Genomic DNA, 21,974 nt, shown 5'->3' with positions numbered 1-21,974 from the left:
CCTGTCCCTCGCCAGCGCTGGGGTGTGAACCGGGGGGACTGGGAGGCAGCAGGAGGTGCTGGGGGACACTGGGATGTCACTGATGGGCAATGGTCAGCGTTGGGATGTCAATGAGGAGAAACTGGGGTGGTGGTGAGAGGCGCTGGGATGTCACTGGGAAGTACTGGAGGCACTGGGATGTCAGTGGAGGACAATGGGAATGTTACTGGGCTGACAATGGGAAGCACTGGGATGTAACCAAGAAGTGCTGGATGTCACAGGGAGTTCTTGAATAGTATGGAGTGGAAACTGAATGGCACTGAATCCTCGCTGTGGAGGCACTGGGATGTGCTGGAGATGCTGGGAAGCACAGAAATGTCACCGGGGGCACTGCGAGGCTACTGGCGAGATCCAAGAGGCAATAAGAAATGCTGGAGGTGCTGAGATACCCACTGAGAAGCACTGGGTGTCACTGGGGGGCAGAGGGATGTCACTGAGATGGCAGTGGGTTATCGCATGGCATCACCAGAGTGGAACTGGGAGACAGTGGGAGGTCATGGGGGGCACTGGCACTGGGAAGGGCAGCAGAGAGCAGTGGGACGTCACTGGGACACACTGAAATGTCACCAAGAAGTGCGGGATGTCACTGGGAGGCACTGGTGTATCATGGAGTTGCAACGCACAGCTCTGGGGTGTCACGGAGAAGTGCTGGGGGGACACTGGGAAGCACGGTGATGTCACTGGGGCTGCTGGGAGGGCACTGGGAAACTCTGGGAGGCACCAGTAAGTGCTGGGGGGCACTAGAGGGCAATGGGACGTCACTGGGATGGTACTGACAAGTGCTGGATGTCATCGGGAGCCACTGGGCGACACGGGGATGTCTTTTGGGGGCGCTGGGATGTCGCTGGGTGGCACTGAGATGTCACGTGGGCTCACTGGGACGGAACTGGGAGGCACTGGGACGTCCTTGGGGGCAGCGTGGGGGCACGGGGAGACCCCTGAGTGACCTGGCATTGCGGTGGGGGAACTGGGAGGCACGGCGGGCAGGACGAGATGCCCGGTCCGCCGCTGGGGACACGCGTGTGACAGCGGGCGGCGCTGCGAGTCGCGCTCCAGCCCCGCGCCGTTGCCGGGCGACGGCTGCTGACGCCCGCGCATGCGCGAAGAGCTGCGGCGCGGGCTGAAACTACAGATCCCGGCATGCCCCGCGTCAGACTTCCGCTCCCGGCGTGCCTTGCGGCGGGGCGTCCCGGCGTGCCGTGCGCGGGCGCGGGTCGCTCAGTGCGGCAGCCATGGCGGAGCAGCGCGGCGCTTCGGATCCGCCGCCGGACGTGGATGGCGATGATTGCCTCGGGGAATACCGGCACCTCTTCAGCCCCGACATCCTGGCGTGAGTGCCGTGCGGGGCCGGGCAGCATCGGGGTGGCCCGGTTCGCTCCTCACGTCCCCTCGTTCCTCTCCTATAGGGGCCGCGTGGCGTTCATCACCGGCGGCGGCTCCGGGATCGGCTTCCGCATCGCGGAGATCTTTATGAGGTACGGGCCGGGCCGGGCCGGGCCCTGCGGGGGCTCCGCGGGCCGTTCTCACCGCCCCTCCGTTGCAGGCACGGCTGTCGGACCGCCATCGCCGGCCGGAATCAACAGCGTGTGGCCGAGGTGAGCGCCGGGCTGCGGGGTGAGGAGGGAGCGGGAGCTGAAGGGAGGCTGCGGGGTGTATGTGGCTGTATGGGTGTCCGTGTTCAGTGTGGAGTGCGGGACCTGGTGGCCTTTCACAGAATCATAGAATGGCCAGGGTTGGGAGGGACCTCAAGGATCACGAAGCTTCAACCCCCTGCTGCATGCAGGGCCACCAACGTCCCCATTTAATACCAGCCCAGGCTGCCCAGGGCCCCATCCAGCCTGGCCTTGAACACCTCCAGGGATGGACGGGGCATCACAGCCTCTCTGGGCAGCTGTTCCAGCACCTCACCACTCTCACAGCAAACAACTTCCCCCTGACATCCAACCTCAATCTTCCCTCCCTCAACTTCAAACCATTTCCCCTCGTCCTGCTGTTATCTACCCTTTCCAAGAGTTGATTCCCCTCCTGTCTGTAGGCTCCCTTTAGGTACTGAAATGCTGCAATGAGGTCACCCCACAGCCTTCTTTTCTCCATGCTGAACAAGCCCAGCTCCCTCAGCCTGTCTTTGCAGGCTGATCATCTTTGTGGCTCCTCTGGACCTTCTCCAACAGCTCCCTGTTTTTCTTTTACTAGGGGCTCCAGACCTGCACACAGTGCTGCAGATGGGGCCTCACAAGAGCAGAGTAGAGAGGGACAACCACCTCCCTGTCCCTGCTGGCCACCCCTCTGCTGATGAGAGACCCTTTAAAGGGTCCTTCCAACTCCAGCCGTTCTGTGATTCTATGAGTTCCCTTTATATGGGTGGTGCAGATGCTCTGAGCCCCAAAATCCCTGTTATGCTTTGTGTTTTAGGTGCAGGGACAGGAGGAGCTGTGCTGGGCTCGTGTGCTGCTCTGTGCTGGAAGCGGCCACAAGAGAGCTTTGCAGGGATCACAGAGAGTTCACTGAAATATAATAAAGAGCAAACTGAGTGCTTGGGGCTGAGCTGGCATGACCCAGCCTGGAGGCACTTAGCTCTGTTGCTGTGCATTCCTTCATGCTCATGTGTCAGAAAACAAGCAGCGAAACTCAGCAGCTTTTTAGTCCTGAGGGATTGGAGCCTTCTGAGAGCACAGGGACTGATTTCCAAGGCCTTGACCTGTGCGTGCCTTGTGGTCAGCTCAAAGCTTCTCAGAAAACAGCCTGAGGAGCCCATGTGGGCATGCGGAACATCACCAGCTGTTGTGTGGGGCTGTGGCTCAGTTTGTATGCAGTGCTCGGGCCTTGGCGATGGCTTCATGCTGAGCTGCCTCCTGTACCTCGCAGGCAGAGTCTTGATAACTGCTGGTTAGCAATTGCCCTTTTACCCACCAACATTTTGGATCTAAAGGTTACTTATTTCCAGGACCTCACCGGGGTCCAACCTTTGTACCTGCCCTGCAGAGCTGTTGCTTGGGGTGTGCTGTGTCTGTAAAGGCTGTGGAAACAGTTGGACTTAGCAATCTGTCCTCTACATGGGACATGATGTGCAGGAGCTGTCTCTGGCTCCCCAGGTGCCCTGGCTGTGTTTGGACAGTTCTCTCCCCTGCCTAAGGGCTGTATTGGCTTTTTTTGTTTAGAAACATGATGGTTGTGCTGGCTGATGAAATGCAGCTGCTTCTGGAACAAGACATGACTTGTGTTCATGTGGGTAATGCCTGTGCTTGCTTTGTGCTGACAGGGATGCAGCTTCTTCCTAGCTTGCTTGCTTGTGTGAGATCTGGTCTGGCCCTTGCTGAAGAACAGAATCCCAGAAAGAATCTTGCTTTTCTCTTTTTTTCAGGCCTCAAAAAAGCTGGTTGCAGCCACAGGGCAGCAGTGCCTGCCTCTGTCCGTAGATGTCAGGCAGCCACAAACCATCATGACAGCAGTGGATGAGACACTGAAACAGTTCAAGCAGATTGACATCCTGGTTAATGGTGAGCCACTGGAGCGTGCTGTGGGAGAGATGGCACAGGCTGTCTGTTAGGCAGGGTGTTCTCCAGCACACGAGCTGTATTTGCTCTGTCTGGCTTATGCTGCTTTGCTCTGGGAGCATCTGAGCAACTGATGGTGTGAACCCCTGAGAGCAGCACAGAGGGAACAGTCTCAGAGAAACAAGAGACTGAGTTTTATTGTTCTCACTGTGAATCACTCCTAGATACCTAGAGCTACAGGCCATTATTGGAACTGTTTCCACTTCATCACCAGCCTTACCCAAGCATTATTGCCTGCTGTCCCCCTCACGGAAGTGTCCTGAGCTGACTGTAACCCCAACTGCTTGTCCTCAGGTGCTGCAGGAAACTTTCTGTGCCCAGCCAGCGCTCTGTCCTTCAACGCCTTCAAGACAGTGATGGATATTGACACTCTTGGCACCTTCAACACCTCCAAAATCCTCTTTGAGAAATATTTCCGTGTAAGTTCCTCCTGGTAAGGAGGAGGTTAGTGCTGTGCAAAGCACACTTTGGTGAATCCTAAAAGGTGGAAGGGAGCAGAGCACTGCTCTGTCAGCCTGCCCCACCTGCCCTGCTCACTGAATCCAGTCCATCCCCTTCTGGGGACTGCAGCCTCTGTGCCAGAAGTGAGAGCTGTGCTTTGTTTCCTGCCTGTCCCTAGCCACAGGGCGTTGATTTGTGTAGCACCTGTCTGTGCTCTGCCACCTGTCTGGGAAGAAGCTGCAAACTGCTGCTTCTCTGTTTAGTTTGGTCTTTGCTCATTGCTTGTACCTCCCACTTCTTTGGCAGGGCCCTGCTCAGTGAGTTGGCAACACAGGGATGTCTGTCCCCACGAGTGACCTTCCCTCCAAGCCCATCGTGCTCCTATGTGACCCTCATGCCACTCCCTCCTAATTCTGCATCTCCTTTCTCTCCCCAGGACCACGGTGGGGTCGTCATTAACATCACAGCAACTCTGAGCTACCGAGGGCAAGCCCTCCAGGTGCACGCTGGTTCTGCTAAGGCTGCTATAGGTACCTAAGTGCTTCTTGCTGAGTTTCTGCAAGCTGTATGGGGCCACTAAGGAAGCTCCTGAGTATTGGGATGGGAAGATGTCTGTGGTGGGAGAGCTGGACATGAATCAGTGTGGTTACTGTGTGGTGCTGTATATGCCTATGTTTGATGTGGGGCTCTTCTCCTTTCTCGAGCCCTTTGTTCTTGGCCAAAACCTCCCTTGGCTTTTTTCCCCCTCCCACAACAGTTGGTGGAATGGTTTTTACTTTCCCTTTTTCATTCCTTTTGTAATGTGTTCCCCTCCCCAGATGCCATGACCCGTCACCTTGCTGTAGAGTGGGGTCCCAACAACATCCGAGTGAACAGCTTGGCACCAGGCCCCATCACAGGCACCGAGGGGTTCCGGCGGCTGGGTAAGGCCCTGGGGCTCCTGGCTGTGTCTCAGCAATGCTTTGCTGGTATCTCTCTGGGAGGGGGACCATCATGGACCACCTGTGCCACGCAGCTCATGTGGTGTGCTGCAGGTAGCTGCTGTGCCTGCGGGCTCAGCTCTTGAAGTCCATCTGTGTGTTCAGCCCTGGAGGCTGGGAAAGCTCAGAGATCTCATGCCTCAAGCTCACTGTTACAGCATCCAGTTACAAGTTTCACAGCTGTGCTTGAGATCCCTTTACTGAACTCTCTTTGTCCCTGGGCCATCCCTAGGGCTGTGCCAGCATCTCATTGAACTTCCCTGGGGCTCTCAGCAACTGACACCGCACGAGCAGCGCTGCTGGATGGCAGTGTCTGGCAGGCAGTGGTGATGGGCAGGAGGTCCCGTGGTCATAGCTGGCTCTTTCTCCCATCATTTAGGTGGAAAATTTGCCAAGGACTCAAAGCAGTTTGACACGATCCCCCTCCAGCGTGCAGGGAACAAGACGGAGATCGCCCACAGTGCGCTGTACCTGGCGAGCCCCCTCTCCTCCTACGTGACTGGCACCACACTGGTCGTGGATGGTGGGAGCTGGCTGACCTCTGCCAACAGCTTCTCCGCCTTGCTGGGTATTGCTGCATCCTCTGCTAAACTTTAGGTGACGTGCCTTTCCCCCTCTGTGGGATTAGAGCAGGGCTTGTGTCAGAAACCCTGTTGCCCCGTGGTGTAGAGGCATGGTTGCGGTCCAGTGGGTATTGCATTGCCCCTTCTTGCAGTGCCTTGGTCGAGTTGTGCCAGGCTCTGCCTCTCCTGAGGCTCAGACCATCGTGCCTCAGCAAGCTTGGGGGGTGCTGGGCTGTCCTGAGTGGGTTTCAGCACTCCCCTGCACCCAGTTCCTGCTTGAGCAAGCGAGGGATGTGCGTGGGATGAGCTGTGGGGTGGGCAGATCTCTTCTTCCTGCTGGAGGTTATTGTCTGGACATCTCTAAATGCCCCCTGGGGCAAGGCAATAATACCTGCTTCTGTGCCCCATCAGCAGGCTTGGATACAGAGTCCTGGCAGCCTCTGCCTCCCCTATCTTCCTTGCATGAATTCATAGAATGGCCTGGGTTTTAAAGGACCACAATGATCATCTAGTTTCAACCCCCCTGTTATGTGCAGGGTCGCCAACCACCAGAGCAGCCTGTCCAAAAATTATTGCAGCATGTATCATGGGGTTGCATTGCTCTCAGGGCTCATTTTGGCTGCATGTGCCCACGGAGCTCACTGCCAGGGCTGGGTGCTTTCTGGGAGAGGAGTCTCCTTTCACCCTACTCCTGCGTGGTCCTCGAGCAGGGCTGTGTGTGCTGACCTCCCTGCTGTCTTGCAGATGTCTGGGCCGCAGGAGCAAACAAAAATCAATGATGGACAGCCTGGGATTGACTGACGGACAGAAATTTGACTGAATGCTGCTTCCCTGGGACGTCTCGGGGTGGAGTCACCCAGAGTGGGAGCTGAGAGCTGCAGAGAGCAGCAGTGTGGTGATGCTGCTGATCCCACTCCTGCCTGGGGGAGGGAGCACCAAGGATGCTGCAGGGAAGCAAGTGTACCCAAACTCTGCACTGTTACAGTCTTCTGAGCTGTTGTGGCTGAGATTGTGAGGATAGCAGAGGGGAATGGGCTGTGGTGCTCACTGTCTAGTCTGGTTTTTCCTTTCTGGAGTCCCAGTCCTGGGTATCTGACCACTTCCTGCTCTCTCCCCTCTCTTTGCCTGGGAGCAGCATAGGACCCTGCAGCAGCTCCTTTTTGGGATGGGGGATAGCTCAGCCCATTCTGGGTTGGGAAAAGCCATACACTTCCCTACTGCCAGTGCTTGCTGTCAGATCTGCAGCTTGTCCTGCTAGGAGAACGAGATCAGCTGCAGTGCTCAGGGCATCTTTTGCTTGGTAGCTCTTGGATACAAAGTAGGACCAAGGTGGCTCTGACAGGGGGATGGACAGCTTCACTTCCTCTGGGGGCTCCTGGCTGGAGCAGCAGCACACTGAGACTGGTGCAGAGGTGCCTGAGATGTCCTTTCCGTGGGAACAAAGGTGGTGAGCCTGAGCTGTCTGTCTGTCAGCCCCCCACTGTCTGTCAGCTCTAATAGCTCTGGCACCAATCTCGTGCTGTCCCCTTTCTATGTCCAGACACCACAACGGTGGGTGAATCAGAGGCTAGCAGAAATTCAGCCTTTGCTGAGCAGCACTGAGCTGCAGGGGCTGCACTGGGAATGAAACGTGTGTGCTCCAGGGGCTCTGCAGTGCCCTCCTACTGCTGACAGCAGGTTTTTAGCTTATCCTGATTTCTTTTAATCTGGTTTTAAAGATTGCTGAAGATTGGTTTCTTTTCCTACATGATTGTAGACTTGACAGGTTTTGCTCCTTCCTCCAGGCCACGAATAAAGATCTTCCAGCCTGAGCTGTGCCACTTCTCCTCTGTTTGCCTGCCTGGGGAGGGAGGGGGGGGGGGGGGGTTGATCCCACATCTATTTTGACCGTTCCAGCTCCCAGCAGCCAAAGCTTTGAGTGTTGCTCCTTCTCTTCGGGCACGATGATTAGAGAAACAGCTTGAAGGGTGCTGAAGGAAGGAAGAGCTTTGCAGCACCGCCTGTCCCCCAGCTGGGGATGCCCACCGGCTCCCTGGTGACAGGGAGAGACGTGAGGGTCGGGAACGTGGCTTGTGTCCTTTGTCCCGTCTTCCCGGGCTGTGCCGAGGGGCCGCAAGCTGCAGCTACGTGCAGGGAAGATCCTGGCAGGTGAGAGGTGGGACGTTGTGTGCGTGCAGCCTGGAAGGGCTACAGGGGAGCGACCGGCACCCAGGGGAGCGGCTCGGGCGGGCGCCCCACGTGCTCGTCCCGCGTGCGGCCCCTTTAAGGCCGGTCCCGGGGGGGCGGGGCTTCCGCTCGGCCCCGCGCCGCGTCGCGGTGGGTTGAGCGGGGCACGGCGGTGGGCGAGTGACGTCACCGCGCGGCTACTGCGGCGGCCGCGGGGGTAAATCCGGAGGTTCGCCGGCGGCTGCTCCGCGAGAGGCGGCGCGGGCGGGCGGGCGGCGGAGGGTTCGGTTCGGTGCCGCCGCCCCTTCGGTCGCGCGGGGCCGCCCCGCAGCATCGGGCGGAGCGGATCCTCGGGGCCGTCCTCCGGTGCCGCCGAGGCGGGCGGGGCCGGCGCCGCCTCGCACAAAGCCGGGCGCGGGCGGAGCCCCGGGGACCGCACCGACGGCGGCGGCTCCGGCCGCGATGTGAGAGGGGCGATGGCCGCGGGGCATGGCCGCGCCGCGGGGACCCGCCGGGCAGCGAGCCGGGCAGCGGCGGGGCGGGCGGCTGAGCGCTGCCCGTGAGCATGGAGCCGCCGGCACAGCCTCTGCCGGCACCGCCGCTCGATCCCGGGCCGCGGTGGGACGAACCGGGACCGGAGGCGGGCCCGGAGCTGGAAGCGGAGCTAGAAGCGGAGCTGGAAGCGGAGCTGGCCCTGTGGGCGGCTGAGCCGGCAGCGGGGACGCCGCCATGGGCCCCCCCGGGGCGCGGGGACTGCCCGGAGGACGAGCCCCGCCTGCGCCCCGTCTTCGACGCCCTGGACCGGGACGGCGACGGCTTCGTGCGGGTGGAGGAGTTCGTCCAGTTCGCCACAGCCTACGGGGCCGAGCAGGTGAGGACGGAGCGCATCCCGGCGCGGCGGGGCCGTTCCGAGGGCACGGCGCTCCCTGCCCTCGCACCTCCTGCTGCCGCTCGACGCCCGGCTCCGACGCGGGGCTGCGGTGCCCGGTGCTGCGGTGCCGTGCCCGGAGGCGGTGGCAGCCGTCCGTCAGTGGGGCTGAGGGTGCAAGCTTAGGCTTTGTGCCGGCCCTGTGCTGCCCTGCCGGCCTCGCTGGGCTGCAGGCTCACGTGTCTCCCAAGCCCGGCGCTCCCAGCCCCGTGTTTTCCTTCTCCTCCTCGCTGCCCCGCAGCAGATGAGATGCGGCGTAATTTGAAGCTGCCCGGCGTGACCCAAAATGGAGAGGGCTGCAGTTGGTGCTGGGATGGGTTTGGGTGCTGGGAGCTGCCAGCGGTACTGCGTGGGAAGGGCTGATTTGAGGCGTGCAGCATTGCTGGGAGCGCAGCTCCGCGCCCGGTCCTTGTGTGCGCTCACAGGAGCTCTGCTCGCATTCCGGGCTGTACCGCTGCGCCGTATTCCGGCGGCATGACAAAGCAAATTACCATGTGTGAAGGAGTGCTGGGAGGAGGAGGAGGGCTTTTTGTCCACGTCCTCACGGGAAAAACGCCTCTTAAGAAGGAAGCGGAGGTGTTTCTTTGACACGGCACCTCTGTGACGCGGGGATGCTCGACGAGCAAAGGGACAGCCGGCGTTGCTGTGCCGTGGAGGGATGTGACGGCGATGGGGGAAACCGTGAGCTGCAGCACCGAGCTGCCAGCCTGCTGTGCCCGCAGCACTGCCCTGGGCATCCTCTGCTGCTGTTCTCCGTGCTCGTGGTCCCTTTGTGGCTCATTGCAGGAGGATCCGGCTCAGGGCACAGAGCTCTGCTCGGCTCCTGGGGATGCAGGAATTGTGTCAGCTCCTCCAAGGTGCAGAAATGCGGCTGCCTCGAGGAGCCTGTGGGCTGTTGTGGTCTGTCTGCAACCAGGTGGGGTCTGCAGGAGGTTCTGGGATGCTGGGAGCCGACTGACCCAGCTGGGCTGTACTGATGGGTTGCCTGCAGGCTGCTGGCTTGTGTCTCCTTACAGCCAGTTGTTCCTTCCCACTCTGTGCTGAAATACACTCTGCTCGTCCTGTGTGGGCAGTGAGAAGGCTTCTCTTGATGTAGCAGGAGCAGGGACAGCCTGCTTGGTATCGTTGGGAACACAGGGGGCACGTAGAGCTCAGTGCTGCCTGCTTGTTTGGCTGCAGCAGTTCCTAGCTAAGTGTCAAAAGGAATAACCCAGCTCTATTGCTGCCATGAAAACTGACATTTCAGTATATTTCTTCCTCAGTATGGTGAAGACTGGGGGCTTTGTCTGTTGCTGAAGGCCTGTTGTTCCTATAGCTGTGGGATGGCAGCCTCAGGTGGGGTCACGCCTACTGAGGAGGTTTTGTTGCTTCGTGGTGTTGTGCAATAACCCAACTCTACTCACCCCACTGGGGCTGGGCTCTACCTGTTCCATTGCAGCAACTCTGTGTTTCCTTACCAGCTTTGCTCCAGGCTGGAAATGCTGTGCTGTGTAGGGGAGGAGGAGGAGTGGAGCACCAGCAGAAGCCCTCCTGCTGACATCCTTATCTTTTCTCTTTGGTTTTGATGTAGAAGATGATTGGAGGCGGAGCAACCTGCTGCACCACAGGATCCCTCTGCTCCGTGGAGTCAGCAGCTCAGCTCACCTATTTTAGCTCTCTCCAAGCACTGTGGCCCCTCTGCTTTCTGTGCTCTGGCAGATCTGTGGCCTTTCTTCCCAGCCCCGTTCCCATGGGCTGCTTTATTTCCTTCGGTACTGACACCCCTCCTTGACAAGCAGCCTTCCTCTCTCCCCCACCCCTGAGGATCTCCCTCTTCAGCTCCTCCTCCTTGCTGTTGATATCCCTGGGCCTGAGCATCCCCTCAGCTCCCTCCATCATCTCCCACTCACCCATCAGCTCCCATCTTTTGCAGCTCTGACACAAGGGAACCTCAATATTCTCCCCCCAGTCCCCAATCTTTTGCCTATAACGAGACTCCCGTGAGCATCTTTTGTGGATCTGCAGGCTGCAGAATTGCCAGTGAAGCTTAAATCACTTCCAGCTGTGCGGCTGCACCTTTAATTGCTCTAATTGCTGCTTGGCTTTGCAGTCTGCTGATGGGAGCAGAGCTGCAGTGTGGTGCTGTGAGCTTGGATGGATGGACGGACAGACTGTGGCCGTGTGCTTTGGAAAAGAAGTGAATCTGAAGCTGTTCCCTTGTGCTGGGAGAAGCTTCCAAGCCCCAGTGTTTCTTTGCTTGGGCACAGTGGATTATGGTCAAGCACAAATGAAGCATTCTCATTTGTAAGCATCCCGAGGACTCCAATGAAGGGATTATTTCTGCAGTGTGGGGAGGTTGGGTGCCTTTTTACTTCTCCTGTTAACTTTTGGCTCCCAGCTCTTTGAAAGGGCCCTTTTTTTTGTGGCTGGGAGCGTATCACACCACGGGCAGATCTCTGTGATAACATCAGTGGCTGTAATCAGACCGATGGATCAGCCATCAGAGCTCAAAGGCTGCGTGGGGATGGTGGGGGTGGCCGTATCCCATCCACCAGCTCCTTTCAGAAACCTGTTTTATCCACTCTTCCTTCTGGCACAGAGGTATTTTGGGAGCTCACGTACAGCCCAAAGCCCAGGCAGGAGGGCAGGGAGCAGAGCCAGGTCCCGGCAGGGGGCTGAGGGTGGTGGGGGTTCTTATGTCTGCTACCTGTTGGGGGCTTTGGACCCACAGCACTGGCTGGGTGGGCAGGGAGGAGCCCCTGTGCAGGGCTGTGCTCTGAGCAGAGGCTGAATCCTGGAAGCATTGCACCCTATGAGGAGCAGGGTGGGCTGTTCTTAGGGCTGGTAAGCAGCAGAATGGATCTGGGAGCGCCGACCCACTGGGATGGGGCTGCAGCAGCACGCAGCAGTTCTGCACTTGGAGCCATCCTGACACTGCTTCGGCTATAAACACTTCCAGAGCATTTCAGAGCTCTGCTATCATTATGTAACCCAATACAGCCGGTAATTGAGAGCCATTACACCAATTGCCTGCGTAATTTCTCCTCAATTTTACCCCTGTTTTGACTTCCCCTTGCTTCTTGTGCTCAGACAGGGTTGGCTTTGAACCTGGCACTGGGACAGGGAATGATGCACTGCACCCTGTTTGCTGCACCCACCCGGGCTCCCTATTGAGAGACACCGGACCGGTTCCTCCACGTGAACGTGAGCAATTCTGAGCTGGGTGAAGCCGTATCACATTCCAGAACGTGGCACTTCCCTGTGCTTTTGCTCCCTGCAGCACAGCACTGCCAGCATTACAGCAGCTCGGGGCCACGAGTGGGATGGGGCTGTGCTTTGCTATCCTGCTGCTCGGGTTGTTCATCTCTCCTGCTGACACAGATAGCAGATTTGTCCTTGGGGAACGGTGTATTCTGTGCTCCCAGCAACTCCTGCGTGCCAAAAGCATTTCCCTCTCTGAACCGTTGTTCTCAGTGCTGAGAGAGTCTGGTGCAGCAGCACCTCCCCCTGCTCAGCCCCATCCCGCAGACCCCCTTTCCATCTCCATTCAGGAAGGAGCAAAACCCAATGCCAGGAGCTGGAGCTAGGTGAGCTGGCAGGGGAAATCCGCTCGCTGGAGTCCAGCAGGAAGCTCAGGCTGAGCAGGAGGAGCTCAAAGTTGGACTTGTAAGACAGAAGCTTTCAAGGGCAGGAAGCATGCAGTGAGCATTCCCTGGCAGCTCTGCCGTGCTGTAGGACTGGGGGCTGCAGGAAGACCTGCTGGCTGATGGGGCAGTGAGGTGGATGAGCATCATCCAGCTTCTTGTAGGGGTGTTATAGGGTCGGTGTTTGCAACCTGCAGCCCTCAGTCCCCTGTGTGTGACCCCCCCAGCACACATGGGGCTTGTTGGTGTTTGTGCAGCTTGCTGTCGTGCTGCAGGAGTGGAAGCCTTGCACGACACCTCCTGTTCCTCTGGGTGCAGCCAGGCGTTTGGAGGGGTGAGAACAGGTTTCCCCCATCATTAGAAGGACAAAAGCTGGAAAACAAAACCTTCCCCATCCTGGAGGGTTTGGAGGAAGAAGAACTTTTTCAAGTTTGGTTAAACAAATGAACGTGTTTATTACGGAGCTGGAGTGCTTGGCAGGGACAGGAAATCTGGAACGCTTGAGGCAAAAGCAATTAAGTTTGGATACAAGCATTTCAGTGTAACTTCTCGTTCCCGTCGGTGTTTTCAAGCCGCTTTCAAAGCTGTTCCCTTAAATGTTGTTGCTGCAGCGTAAAAGCAATTGATGCACAACTTAGTCATACCTGGGCTCTGAGAATGAGTTTATAAGCATGACAAGAGGAGGTGTAGGGAACCCACGGAGCTGCACGGCCCAAAAGCTCCATAATCCCAACTGTTCTGGAGGGGAGGATGTTGTCAGGTTGGGTATTGGGGTAAAGTTATTCTCCGAAAGAGCAGTGATGGGGTCTGTGTCCATGGAGGTGTTCCAGAACTGTGGGCAGTGGGCACAGTGGGGTTGGACCTGGGGGTCTGAGAGGTCTTCTCCAACCTGAGTGATTCTGCAGACCTGGGGGAGGTTTCTGCCAGCATCAAATCAGCTGGATGTGAGAAATGTGGGCTGTGCACTGAGCTTTGCCTGGATGTGCTGCTTTGTTCTGCTCCATAAGGATGGCAGGAGGGGTCCTTAGCATCCTTATTGGTGTTAGTGAGGTCTGGGAGCAGAGCCTGGCCAGGCACAACCTGCTGCCTTCCTCCCAGGGCTCCGTGGAGGGCAGTGCCCACAGCAGCCCTGGCCCAGTGCCACTGCTCACAGAATAAATAATGCAGCTCTTGTGCTGCTTCCTCACAATTGACCATTGCCTCTCCCTGTAATGAGATCTGCCCCCCTTTGGGGGGGGGGGGGTAGTTTAGAGGTTAGTTAATGAGGTGTAATTGCAGCATGAGAGAAGCCTGTTGTGGGGTTCTGCCTGCTTGCTGTAGTGCCAGATCCTTTAACAAACGATGGAGTGAGTTCCTATGAACACTGTTGGGGCAGGTGGAACCCTGTGCTGCCAGCATGGCAGCGTGCATGGCTGCTGCCAATGGAACTACAGAGGTGCAGTGTTGGGAAGGGCATTTCTGCTCTGGGTTCTGTGCAGCCCTGTTCAGATCACAGCAGCATCCTGGGACACACGCACTGGGTGCAGAGACACCGAGCTCTGCTCAGCAGTGTTTGCACACCCAGCACGCAGGGACGGTTGTGGACTTAGCAAAGACAAATGCAGCATTAAGAGGGATCCGTTCATTTCAGCTGATGGCATTGCAGCTCGTTGACTCAGTGCATTGGGGCAGTGCAGTCTGCAGGTCGTGCAGTGCCTGGGGGGTCTGGCAGCAGGGGCACAGTGCTGCCAACACACTGCACGTCTCCAAAGGGAAAGAAAACTTCTAACTTTTGTAATCAGCATTTAAAAACATGTATGTGTATATATATATGTGTGTGTGTATATATATTTTTTTTTTGGGGGGGGGTTTAGCCTCCAGAGGCAAAGTAATTCACAAATGATGACACCTATCTGTGCCCTCCAGTAGCAGGGCAGAGCTGCTGCATCACAAGCAGGATTTTGCTCCTGACTGCATGCACCATTGAACCCTGTGCAGCACCTCAGGCTGAAGAGCTGGGTAGGCATAAAGAGGAGAGCATCCAGCCAGAGCATTGGTAACAAAAAAATCCCTGTTTTTGGCATAAATGTCAGCGTGGCACTCAGCTTTCTCTCTGCTAAAGTTCTGTGGGCTGCCCAATGCCTGCTGCCACAATCCTGCAGGCTGTCCTGCCCCATGCTGCAAAGCAGGCAGACGTGGTGGGGCAGCCTGCAGTGCCAAGGCTGTGGGTGAGCAGAGGGGCTGGGTGAGGCTGGGCAGAAGGCTCAGGTTGGCTTTGGGAGCGTTAAACGGAGCGTGGAGCCTTGCACCAAGCCTGCAGAACTGGTGAAGGTGAGAAGCAGAGGCTGCTAGCAGCTCAGCAGCTGGATTACAGCAAGGTTTTGTGCTGTGTCGTCCGAGCTCAGCCTGCAGATGTGCGAGGAGTGATGGCTGCATGTGCAGCGACTTGCAAAGCTGCTCAAACAGCTATAGAAAAAAAAAACTATAGGAAACCTTTCTGGGCTGTCCACAGCCGTGTTCTCCTCTGTTGAAGCAATCCTCTCTGGGGTCAGGTCTGGCTGGGGGCAGCAGTGAGGAGCGGGTGGGTAAATGGAGCTGCTGGGCTGTGCGTGGCTGTGTGTTTTCTCTGCCCACCGCAGCCTCAGCAGGAATGCAGTCCTGGGGCTCTGTCCTGTTATAAGTGAAATAGTGATGTGTTCTGATCTGCTCCCAGGTTCCCAGTCAGCACTGGCTGCTGCCACCGGGTCAGAGAGTTGTAGGATTGAATATCCTGAGCTGCAAGGGGCCCACGAGGACCATCAAGGGCAGCTCCTGGCTCCACGCATCCAAATCTAAACCCTACATCTGAGATTCCTGGGGGAGTGTCTTCATCTGGTGGTTTTATTTAGGCTAAAGCCAAGTCCCAGCCAGCAGTGTGTTGTGCTGGGATCCAGCTTGCTCGCTCCATTGAGGTCTTGTTCCCCACTGAGCTGCTCTGTTGCTGTTGGTTGCTCAAGCAATGTTTGTGTGGTCCTGCTCCATCCATCCATCCACCAGCAAGGCCCGCTGCTTCCTTTTCCTGCTCCTTGGGCTGCTGAGCTGGAGGGGAATCCCTTCCCTTCCTGGAAAACCCCTGGTCATGCAGCTGCCAAGCCTTTGTGTCAATAGGAACTTGGAATTGTCACCACTGTCCTTAGCCGAGGAGCAAAACCTGTTGCTTTTTTGGAAGGCAGAATCCCTTCCTATGGGCAGAGCTCTGGGGTACGGGGCAGGAGGGGTACAGGGCAGTGTGGCTGGTGGAGCAGGAGGTTCTGGCCCTGCTGTTAAGGTGCCCAATAGCCTCCATCCTCCTGCCCCTCTGTTCCCATCCCCATTGCAGGCTTCTCTCTGGGGCCAGCTGGGTCAGCTCCCCAAAGCAGCAGCCGGGTGATACTTAACCATGGTTTACATCTCTCATTTTCACCCAGGGTTCAGATGGGCTGTCCTCTCTGACCCTTCAGTGCTCTGTTTCTGGCTGCTCTCTGCACACAGGACCGTGAGGAACCGCTTGGATTTTGCTCTCTGACTGCTCCCTTCCCTGTCCCCAGCACTGGAATTGCCCTAGGACATCCCAGCCCCCACAGAGCTGCCCAATACGTGTCCCCTTGTCCCTTCCTTGCTCACTGCCCTGTCCTGTCCCCCCTCCAGGCATCATCTCACTGTGCAAACATTTCAGTTATGTGGCCTAAATTTATAACGTGAAACAATCCATCACCACCAAGCCTTCTTAATTGGGCCCTCCTACCGGGCAGCTCGATAATGAGTTTTCCCAGTTACAACAGGACCTCTCCTAAAACACAGAAATGATGAACCCTCCGTGGTAACGCTGCTGCTGTTGTGCTTGCAGGTGAAGGAGCTGACCAAATACCTCGATCCCAGCGGACTTGGAGTCATCAGCTTTGAAGATTTCCACCGTGGGATCAGAGCTATCAGAAATGGAGGTGAGCTGGGTGCTGCTGATGGGTCGTGCCTGTGTTCTGGGTGCTGTTGGGTCTGACTGCAGCTGGGAGGGTCATTGTGCACCAAGGACCGCTCGGATGCTGCCTTTGGGCTGCTTGGCACAAGAGCTCCCATAGTGACACAGTAATACCTGGCTGGGTGGCTGAAGGGAGGAGGAAAAAAAAAAAAAAAAATCACATCAAACAATAAAATAATCCCCCAAAAACGCAGAGACATCTTTCAACGTGTGTGATTCATCTGGAAGACAAAGACTGGAAGGTCGTTTGGGGGCATGGGTGTTGGTAAGGGTATGGGAAACACTGGGAGGCTCCCAGATGTAACTTTACATGTGGAAATAGGAAGTGTCACATTTGCACGTTAATCCATTCTGTTTACAGAAGGGCTCGTCTTAAATTTCAGCTCTGCTTTGGTGCAGCAGTGTGTGTGTGTGTGTGCTGCACATGGAGCCTGAGCACCAACACCATTGCTTCCCATTACAAACCCAAGTCGTTTTGGGAATGGAAACCCTCTGAAAAGGTGTTGTTGGTTGCCCATCCTTCCTTCCTACCCCACAGCCTGTCTGTGTGCAGCCCTGCCCTCAGCAGTGAGCGTTGCAGCTCCCAGTTTCCCTGATGCAGGAGGAAATGCATGATGCTATTAATTTGTAATAAATTGCCACTGGAGTCAGGCGTGTTTGTGAAAGCTCTGGCTTGTGTTTCTCTTCAATAATTCATCACTCTAGTATTGTGTTGTATTAATTGAATGGAAAAAAAGCAGATCTGGGTGAAGCTTTTAAGATCCTATTTATTAACTTAGAGATTGCTGTGTGTTTATTACAGTGGTTAAGCATGGCAGAGCTCTCTTATGTTGCAGGCACTGAACTGCTATGAGAAAAGCAGAGTTAAGCCTCACCAGCAGGGCTGTTCGTGTTGAAATGAACATGAGGGTTCGTTGCTGCTGTTGAGGTGCCCAGTATTCATCATCCCTTTGCAAAGACAGCAGCCTGCTGCTGCTGGGAGTACCTTTTAATGAGGCTTTGTTAACTAGCTGGGCCTTTTTGTAGCTCGAGAGAGTCCTGTTGCATTTCCTGGTAGCCTGCAGCTCTTTGGTCCTTTGCTACAAATGAGAGCTGATGTAAGATTTGTGCTTCCTGGGGGTTTTCCCATTGCTCTCAGCTGTCCTGGGTGATGGTGATTGCACAGTGCTGTGGCTAAAGGAAGGCATGGGGGGTTGGCAGTGTCCCATAGCACACGTGTCCCATGTGGTCCCTTCGTGTCCCACCCCAGCATCGCAGGCAGCCTCACTCATGAGCTGGGTGCTGATCAGTGGGAGCAAGGAGATGGTGCTCTGCTCCCTGCACATGGGGGGAGAATGGAAGGAGGAACCCTTCTTGGAAAGCTTGGACCTCACAGTGCCTGCCATAGTGTTGGTAAGGGTTTATTTCAAGGGATGTTCTGCTTTCCTTTCCCTTTCCCCACCTCCTGGAGGCTCTCCCTAGGGGCATAGCTGTGATTTTCCTCAGCTCCTATAGACCAACCTGGCAAACTTACAAAACTAGCAAAACCTGTATTGTCAGCTGCTTTCCTTACACCTGCCTCCGTGTCCGGCTGGCCTTTATGCACAGGGAGGATGCTGAACCCTCACTCCTGTTGCCTTGCCAGCTGCCTGAGCTGCAGAACACAGTGCTGTGCCATCTGCCCGCTGTGGTGGAGCAGTGCTATGGGTCTGAGCCTTGCTGCTGTCAGCTGCTCTCCAGCAGGTGATGCCAACCATGGGGAAAAGGAGCAGGGTTGGAGATTGTCATGAGAAGACCTTAGCCTGCTGTGACTGCCTTACCTTCCACCCTTCCCAAAGAGAAGACTTAATGGGAGAACGTGGTCCTCAGCTTTACTGACAGAGAGCAAAGAGCCACTTCTTTTAAATGTGTTTACCCTTCTTTTTTTTCTCCTGTTGTGTTATGTTTAAAGTCCCTGTGTGGCTCCCATCTCTGCTTGGATTCACTCAGTCTCCAAGCAGGTGTGCTGCAGGCATTCAAGGCCAGGCTGGATGTGGCTCTGGGCAGCCTGGTCTGATGGTTGGCAACCCTGCACATAGCAGGGGGTTGAAAGATGATCATTGTGATCCTTTTCAACCCAGGCCATTCTATGATTCTGTGCTCTGTGAGAAACAAGTCTGAGGAATTGCATGCGAGCTGCTTGGAAAACTCAGCGCAGGACTAAGATGTGGATGGGATGGAGCTGAGCTCAGGGTGGGGGCTGAAAAGCCAGCCAACCCCCAGTGCTGGAGCTCTGGGCAGTGCCCTGCTGCAGGCAGGGCCGGCTGCTGTGCTCAGTTCAGGTTACTGCTGTTTGAAGCAGGGCAGGGTGTGTTCCTGGAGCCCACGGCATCATCCCAAACAAAAGGAGCTCTGTGCAGCCAGGGTGGCCCTGAGCCATCGGGGGAGGGCCGGAGGATGGAAATAGTCAAATCTTGTTTCTTTCTTTAAAAATAAATAAATAAATAAAATAAAATATTGAGCTAAAAGCTCTTTGGATTTGGGAAGATGGAAAAATCCAGCTGCCGAGCCAACACCCAAACCTGGAAGCTGTAACGGAGTTCCTGCCTGCGGGAAGCGCTGGCTGCAGTGAGTGGGGCACTGGTTGGGGGATGCCTGGGAGCTGTGGGGCTGGGAGCTGCCCTGCTGACACGACTCTGCCCCAGCTGAGCAGCACGCTGGTGAAGGTATCTGCCCCATCTGGCAAGGTGTGCCACCGCCTGCTTCACCTTTCTTTGTAGGATCTGCATTGCAGATGGCTTCTGCTCTGTGAAATGAAAGCTTTCCTTGCACAAGGATAATTCCAGAAGCTGAAGCGTGCGTTCCCTCCCAATCCAGCAGTTATTTTCTGAGGCTGCGTTTGTGCAGCAATAAATATGGCAGCGTTTGCCATGGGATGCTGCTAACGTCAGAGCCTGCTGCTGTCAGCAGGGCTGCCTGTGCCCCGTTTGCCACGCAAGGTGTTTGCTTTTTAATAGGTGAGACCTCACCGAAGCTCAGCAGATGGAAGGAGGGCTCCTGTGTGCATTGAATGACTCGGAGAGCATCTGGCACTGCTGGGAACGCTTCGCACTTGGGCGATCTGCTGATCTCTTTATCCCTGCATTGCTGCAGTCAGTGCATTCCCACTGATCCCACCCGTTCCTCCCATCAGGGAGACAACTGGTGGTGGCTGAAGGGACAGCAGATGCTTCTTTGTGTTCGGCAGTCACTCACAGCACCGGAGCTGCCGTGAATGGGAAATCAAGGTTGATTCATGAGCAAGAATGAGGTCGGAATCGCTCTGATTGCATCTCTGCATCTTGCTCTGCCCTGGCGTATGCTGCTTGTTGGGATGAGGGGTTTATGAAGGTAGCTGTTAGTTCTGCCACCGAAAGGAGTGAAGGCTTAAATGCTGTATTGAAATGTGTATTTGAGGGGGGGGAAATCTTCCTGCTGCTCTTTGTAGTGCTGCTCGTTGCAGATCAGCCTTCACATCCCCGCGGTGCAGAGGGATGCTCCAAGCTGTTGCTGTGCTTGTTAAGTGTGGAGCCCACGTGCTTGCAGCCTGTGACCCCTTCTGCTGGGGGCAAGAAGCTGAGCCTTTCTTGGAAGAGCTGGGCTTGGTTTTCTCTTGAAATAGTGCTGCTTCAACGATTGGCTTGGAAACCACTGAGCACGTCCCTATGAGCCAGCCTCTGCTCCCAGGAGCCCCAAGCACTGCCTGACACGTGCAGCTGCTGGGCCAGCTTCAAAGGGGATGCTTCCTCAGGTGCCTGTTACCAAACCCTTTATCACCCCTCCAAAAACAAGGGGAAAGCTGCACCCGCTTGGTCTGTGCTTGAAAACGGTACCTCTGTGTGGCTCCTGCCTTGCAGGGCTGGGGTTCTGCAAGCTCCAAATGCAGATCCCCACGCAATGGCGTGAGCAGCGATGTGCTCTGCAAGGGCTGACATGCTGCAGGGAGCACTGCTGGCTTGCATTTCCCTTAATTGACGTCAACAATCAAGCTTGTTCGTGTCCGTACCTTGGCAGCTCGGAGGAGGGTTGCATCAGAGCTGAAGCTGGCCTGTCCCGTGCCTTAACAGGGAGGGTGTCTTCCCAAAACCAGCCTGGCAAACAGCACAGTGCAATGACCTACTTCTAGGAGAAGCACAGGAGTGTTGCTGTGTCCGGAGGCTTCGCAGCTCTGCCATGGGAATGGCAGGGAGTTACTCAGATGTGCTGCTGTAAAGCTGCCGCTAAGGCTGAGCAGCCCTTGGGCTCGGCAGGATGTGAGATTTGCCCAGGAATCTCCTGCCATTTTCAGGATTCTTTCTTTATGAATGTTTTCAGTGCGTGTGCCAGAGGAATATTTGCTGCAGCAGAGTGGAAGAGGCAGCACACAAAATCTGAGGGATACCTGGTTCGCAGCAATGTGGAGCTGCCCCTGGTTTGTCACTGCAAATGGTTGCTCTGTGATCAGATCGTCTCCTTGGCCCTGGAGATCAGCTAAGGCTGCAGCCTCAGCCCAGCTAAAAAACCCCATTTCTTCTCCACTTCTGCTGTTCTGGACGTAGTTTTGTTCATGCAGTCAACAGAGGTCAGCAAAAACACTTTTGTTGAGCCACGGGGGGGGGGATCTGGAGAGCATCACTGCTGCCACCTCTCAGCCCTTTGGATCCACTCTGGGGTGTAACTGCTGGGTTTAAGATGCTTTGAGCAGAGAGCCAAGGATGATTAAGTTCTTTACAGAGAGGGTGGTGAGGAACAGCTGCCCAGAGAGGCTGTGGATGCCCCGTCCATCCCTGGAGGTGTTCAAGGCCAGCTTGGATGGGGCCCTGGGCAGCCTGGGCTGCTGTGAAATGTGGATGTTGGTGGCCCTGCATGTGGCAGGGGGTTGGAGCTTCGTGATCCTTGAGGTCCCTTCCAACCCTGGCCATTCTATGATGCCAATGGATTTTGGAGGCCGGGAGCTGCACGCTGCTCTGCCATGGCCAGCAGCAGGGGATGTGCTGCAGTGGACGTGGTATCTCCTGGCAGCACAACCATGCTGGCCTCGGAGGTGTGAGATGGGCTGGGTGCTCCCTTCAGGCTCAATGTCTCTCCTCACGTGATGCATTTTCTTGCCTTGGTTCAGCACAAATGCAGGTTGAGTTCTGGTCAGGATGCTGCATTCTTCTGTCCTCTGAGCTCAAACCTGCCTGTTTTATAGATCACTATATTTAGTTTTTACTGCTGATTTTGTAACTTACCTAGATTCAGAGGCACTGTGCTTATACTGAGCTTGGAGCACAGCGTTCCAGGTGTTTGTAGGCACGGTGCTGGGTTGGTTTGAGCTGGGTTGTTTGCTTGCTCCAGGTGGGAGCTCTGAGCTGGAGCTGGGTGCAGGTTGGTGGTGGGACAGTGCTGTGCCCTGGCACAGGGCTGGCAGTGAGGAGGCAGAAGACAGCTTGCCTTTTGGGCACATTTGAGCTCCTGGGGTGGTGTTCTCTTTAATTTTATTCTGCACATGGGACCATCTTATCTAGGAGGCTCCTCAAATTGTCTGCTGCCTGAATCAGGCAACTTTGGGTTGGAAGGGACCCTTAAGATCAACCCCATTCCAACCCCCTGCTGTACTCAGGGCCACCTCCAGAACCCAGGTTGCTCACTGCCCCATCCTTGGGTGCTTACAGAGGGCATGCTGCTTCCCCCACTGGCACTGGATCCCCTGAGCACTGTCATATTTCACACTTGCCTTGTTTCCAAG

General features: G+C 56.1%; 2 protein-coding genes across 4 annotated transcripts in view; both read left to right on the top strand.

The window, feature by feature from the left end:
• The first annotated feature begins 128 nt into the window (after positions 1–128).
• Positions 129–7,388, top strand: DECR2 (2,4-dienoyl-CoA reductase 2). Of its 2 annotated transcripts, none has more exons than XM_031595342.2 (9): positions 129–1,369; positions 1,446–1,514; positions 1,583–1,634; positions 3,401–3,536; positions 3,888–4,012; positions 4,471–4,564; positions 4,853–4,957; positions 5,394–5,582; positions 6,322–7,388. In XM_031595342.2, exons 1-9 carry the CDS (start codon positions 1,272–1,274, stop codon positions 6,354–6,356), a joined length of 903 nt encoding a protein of 300 aa, XP_031451202.2. In that variant the 5' UTR covers positions 129–1,271; the 3' UTR covers positions 6,357–7,388. The 2 variants fall into 2 exon arrangements, with proteins under 2 accessions (XP_031451202.2, XP_090007756.1); XM_090151630.1 differs by having other exon boundaries at positions 5,394–5,611.
• Positions 7,389–8,239: 851 nt separating this feature from the next.
• RAB11FIP3 (RAB11 family interacting protein 3) overlaps positions 8,240–21,974 on the top strand; it is a 44,065-nt gene continuing 30,330 nt past the window's right edge. The window contains exons 1-2 of one of the 2 annotated variants that reach the window (XM_031595325.2): positions 8,240–8,614; positions 16,139–16,232. In XM_031595325.2, coding sequence (XP_031451185.1) covers positions 8,309–8,614; positions 16,139–16,232 — 400 coding nt within the window. In that variant the 5' untranslated portion in view covers positions 8,240–8,308. The remainder of the gene's footprint in view (positions 8,615–16,138; positions 16,233–21,974) is intronic. The other variant, XM_031595326.2, reaches the window with a different exon arrangement.

The sequence above is a fragment of the Phasianus colchicus genome, chromosome 16 (genome assembly GCF_987193195.1).
Source record: "Phasianus colchicus chromosome 16, bPhaCol1.hap1.1, whole genome shotgun sequence".
NCBI classification, from domain to species: Eukaryota; Metazoa; Chordata; class Aves; order Galliformes; family Phasianidae; genus Phasianus; species Phasianus colchicus.
Note: the sequence above shows the minus strand (reverse complement) of the source record. Positions and strands in the feature narration are given on the sequence as shown.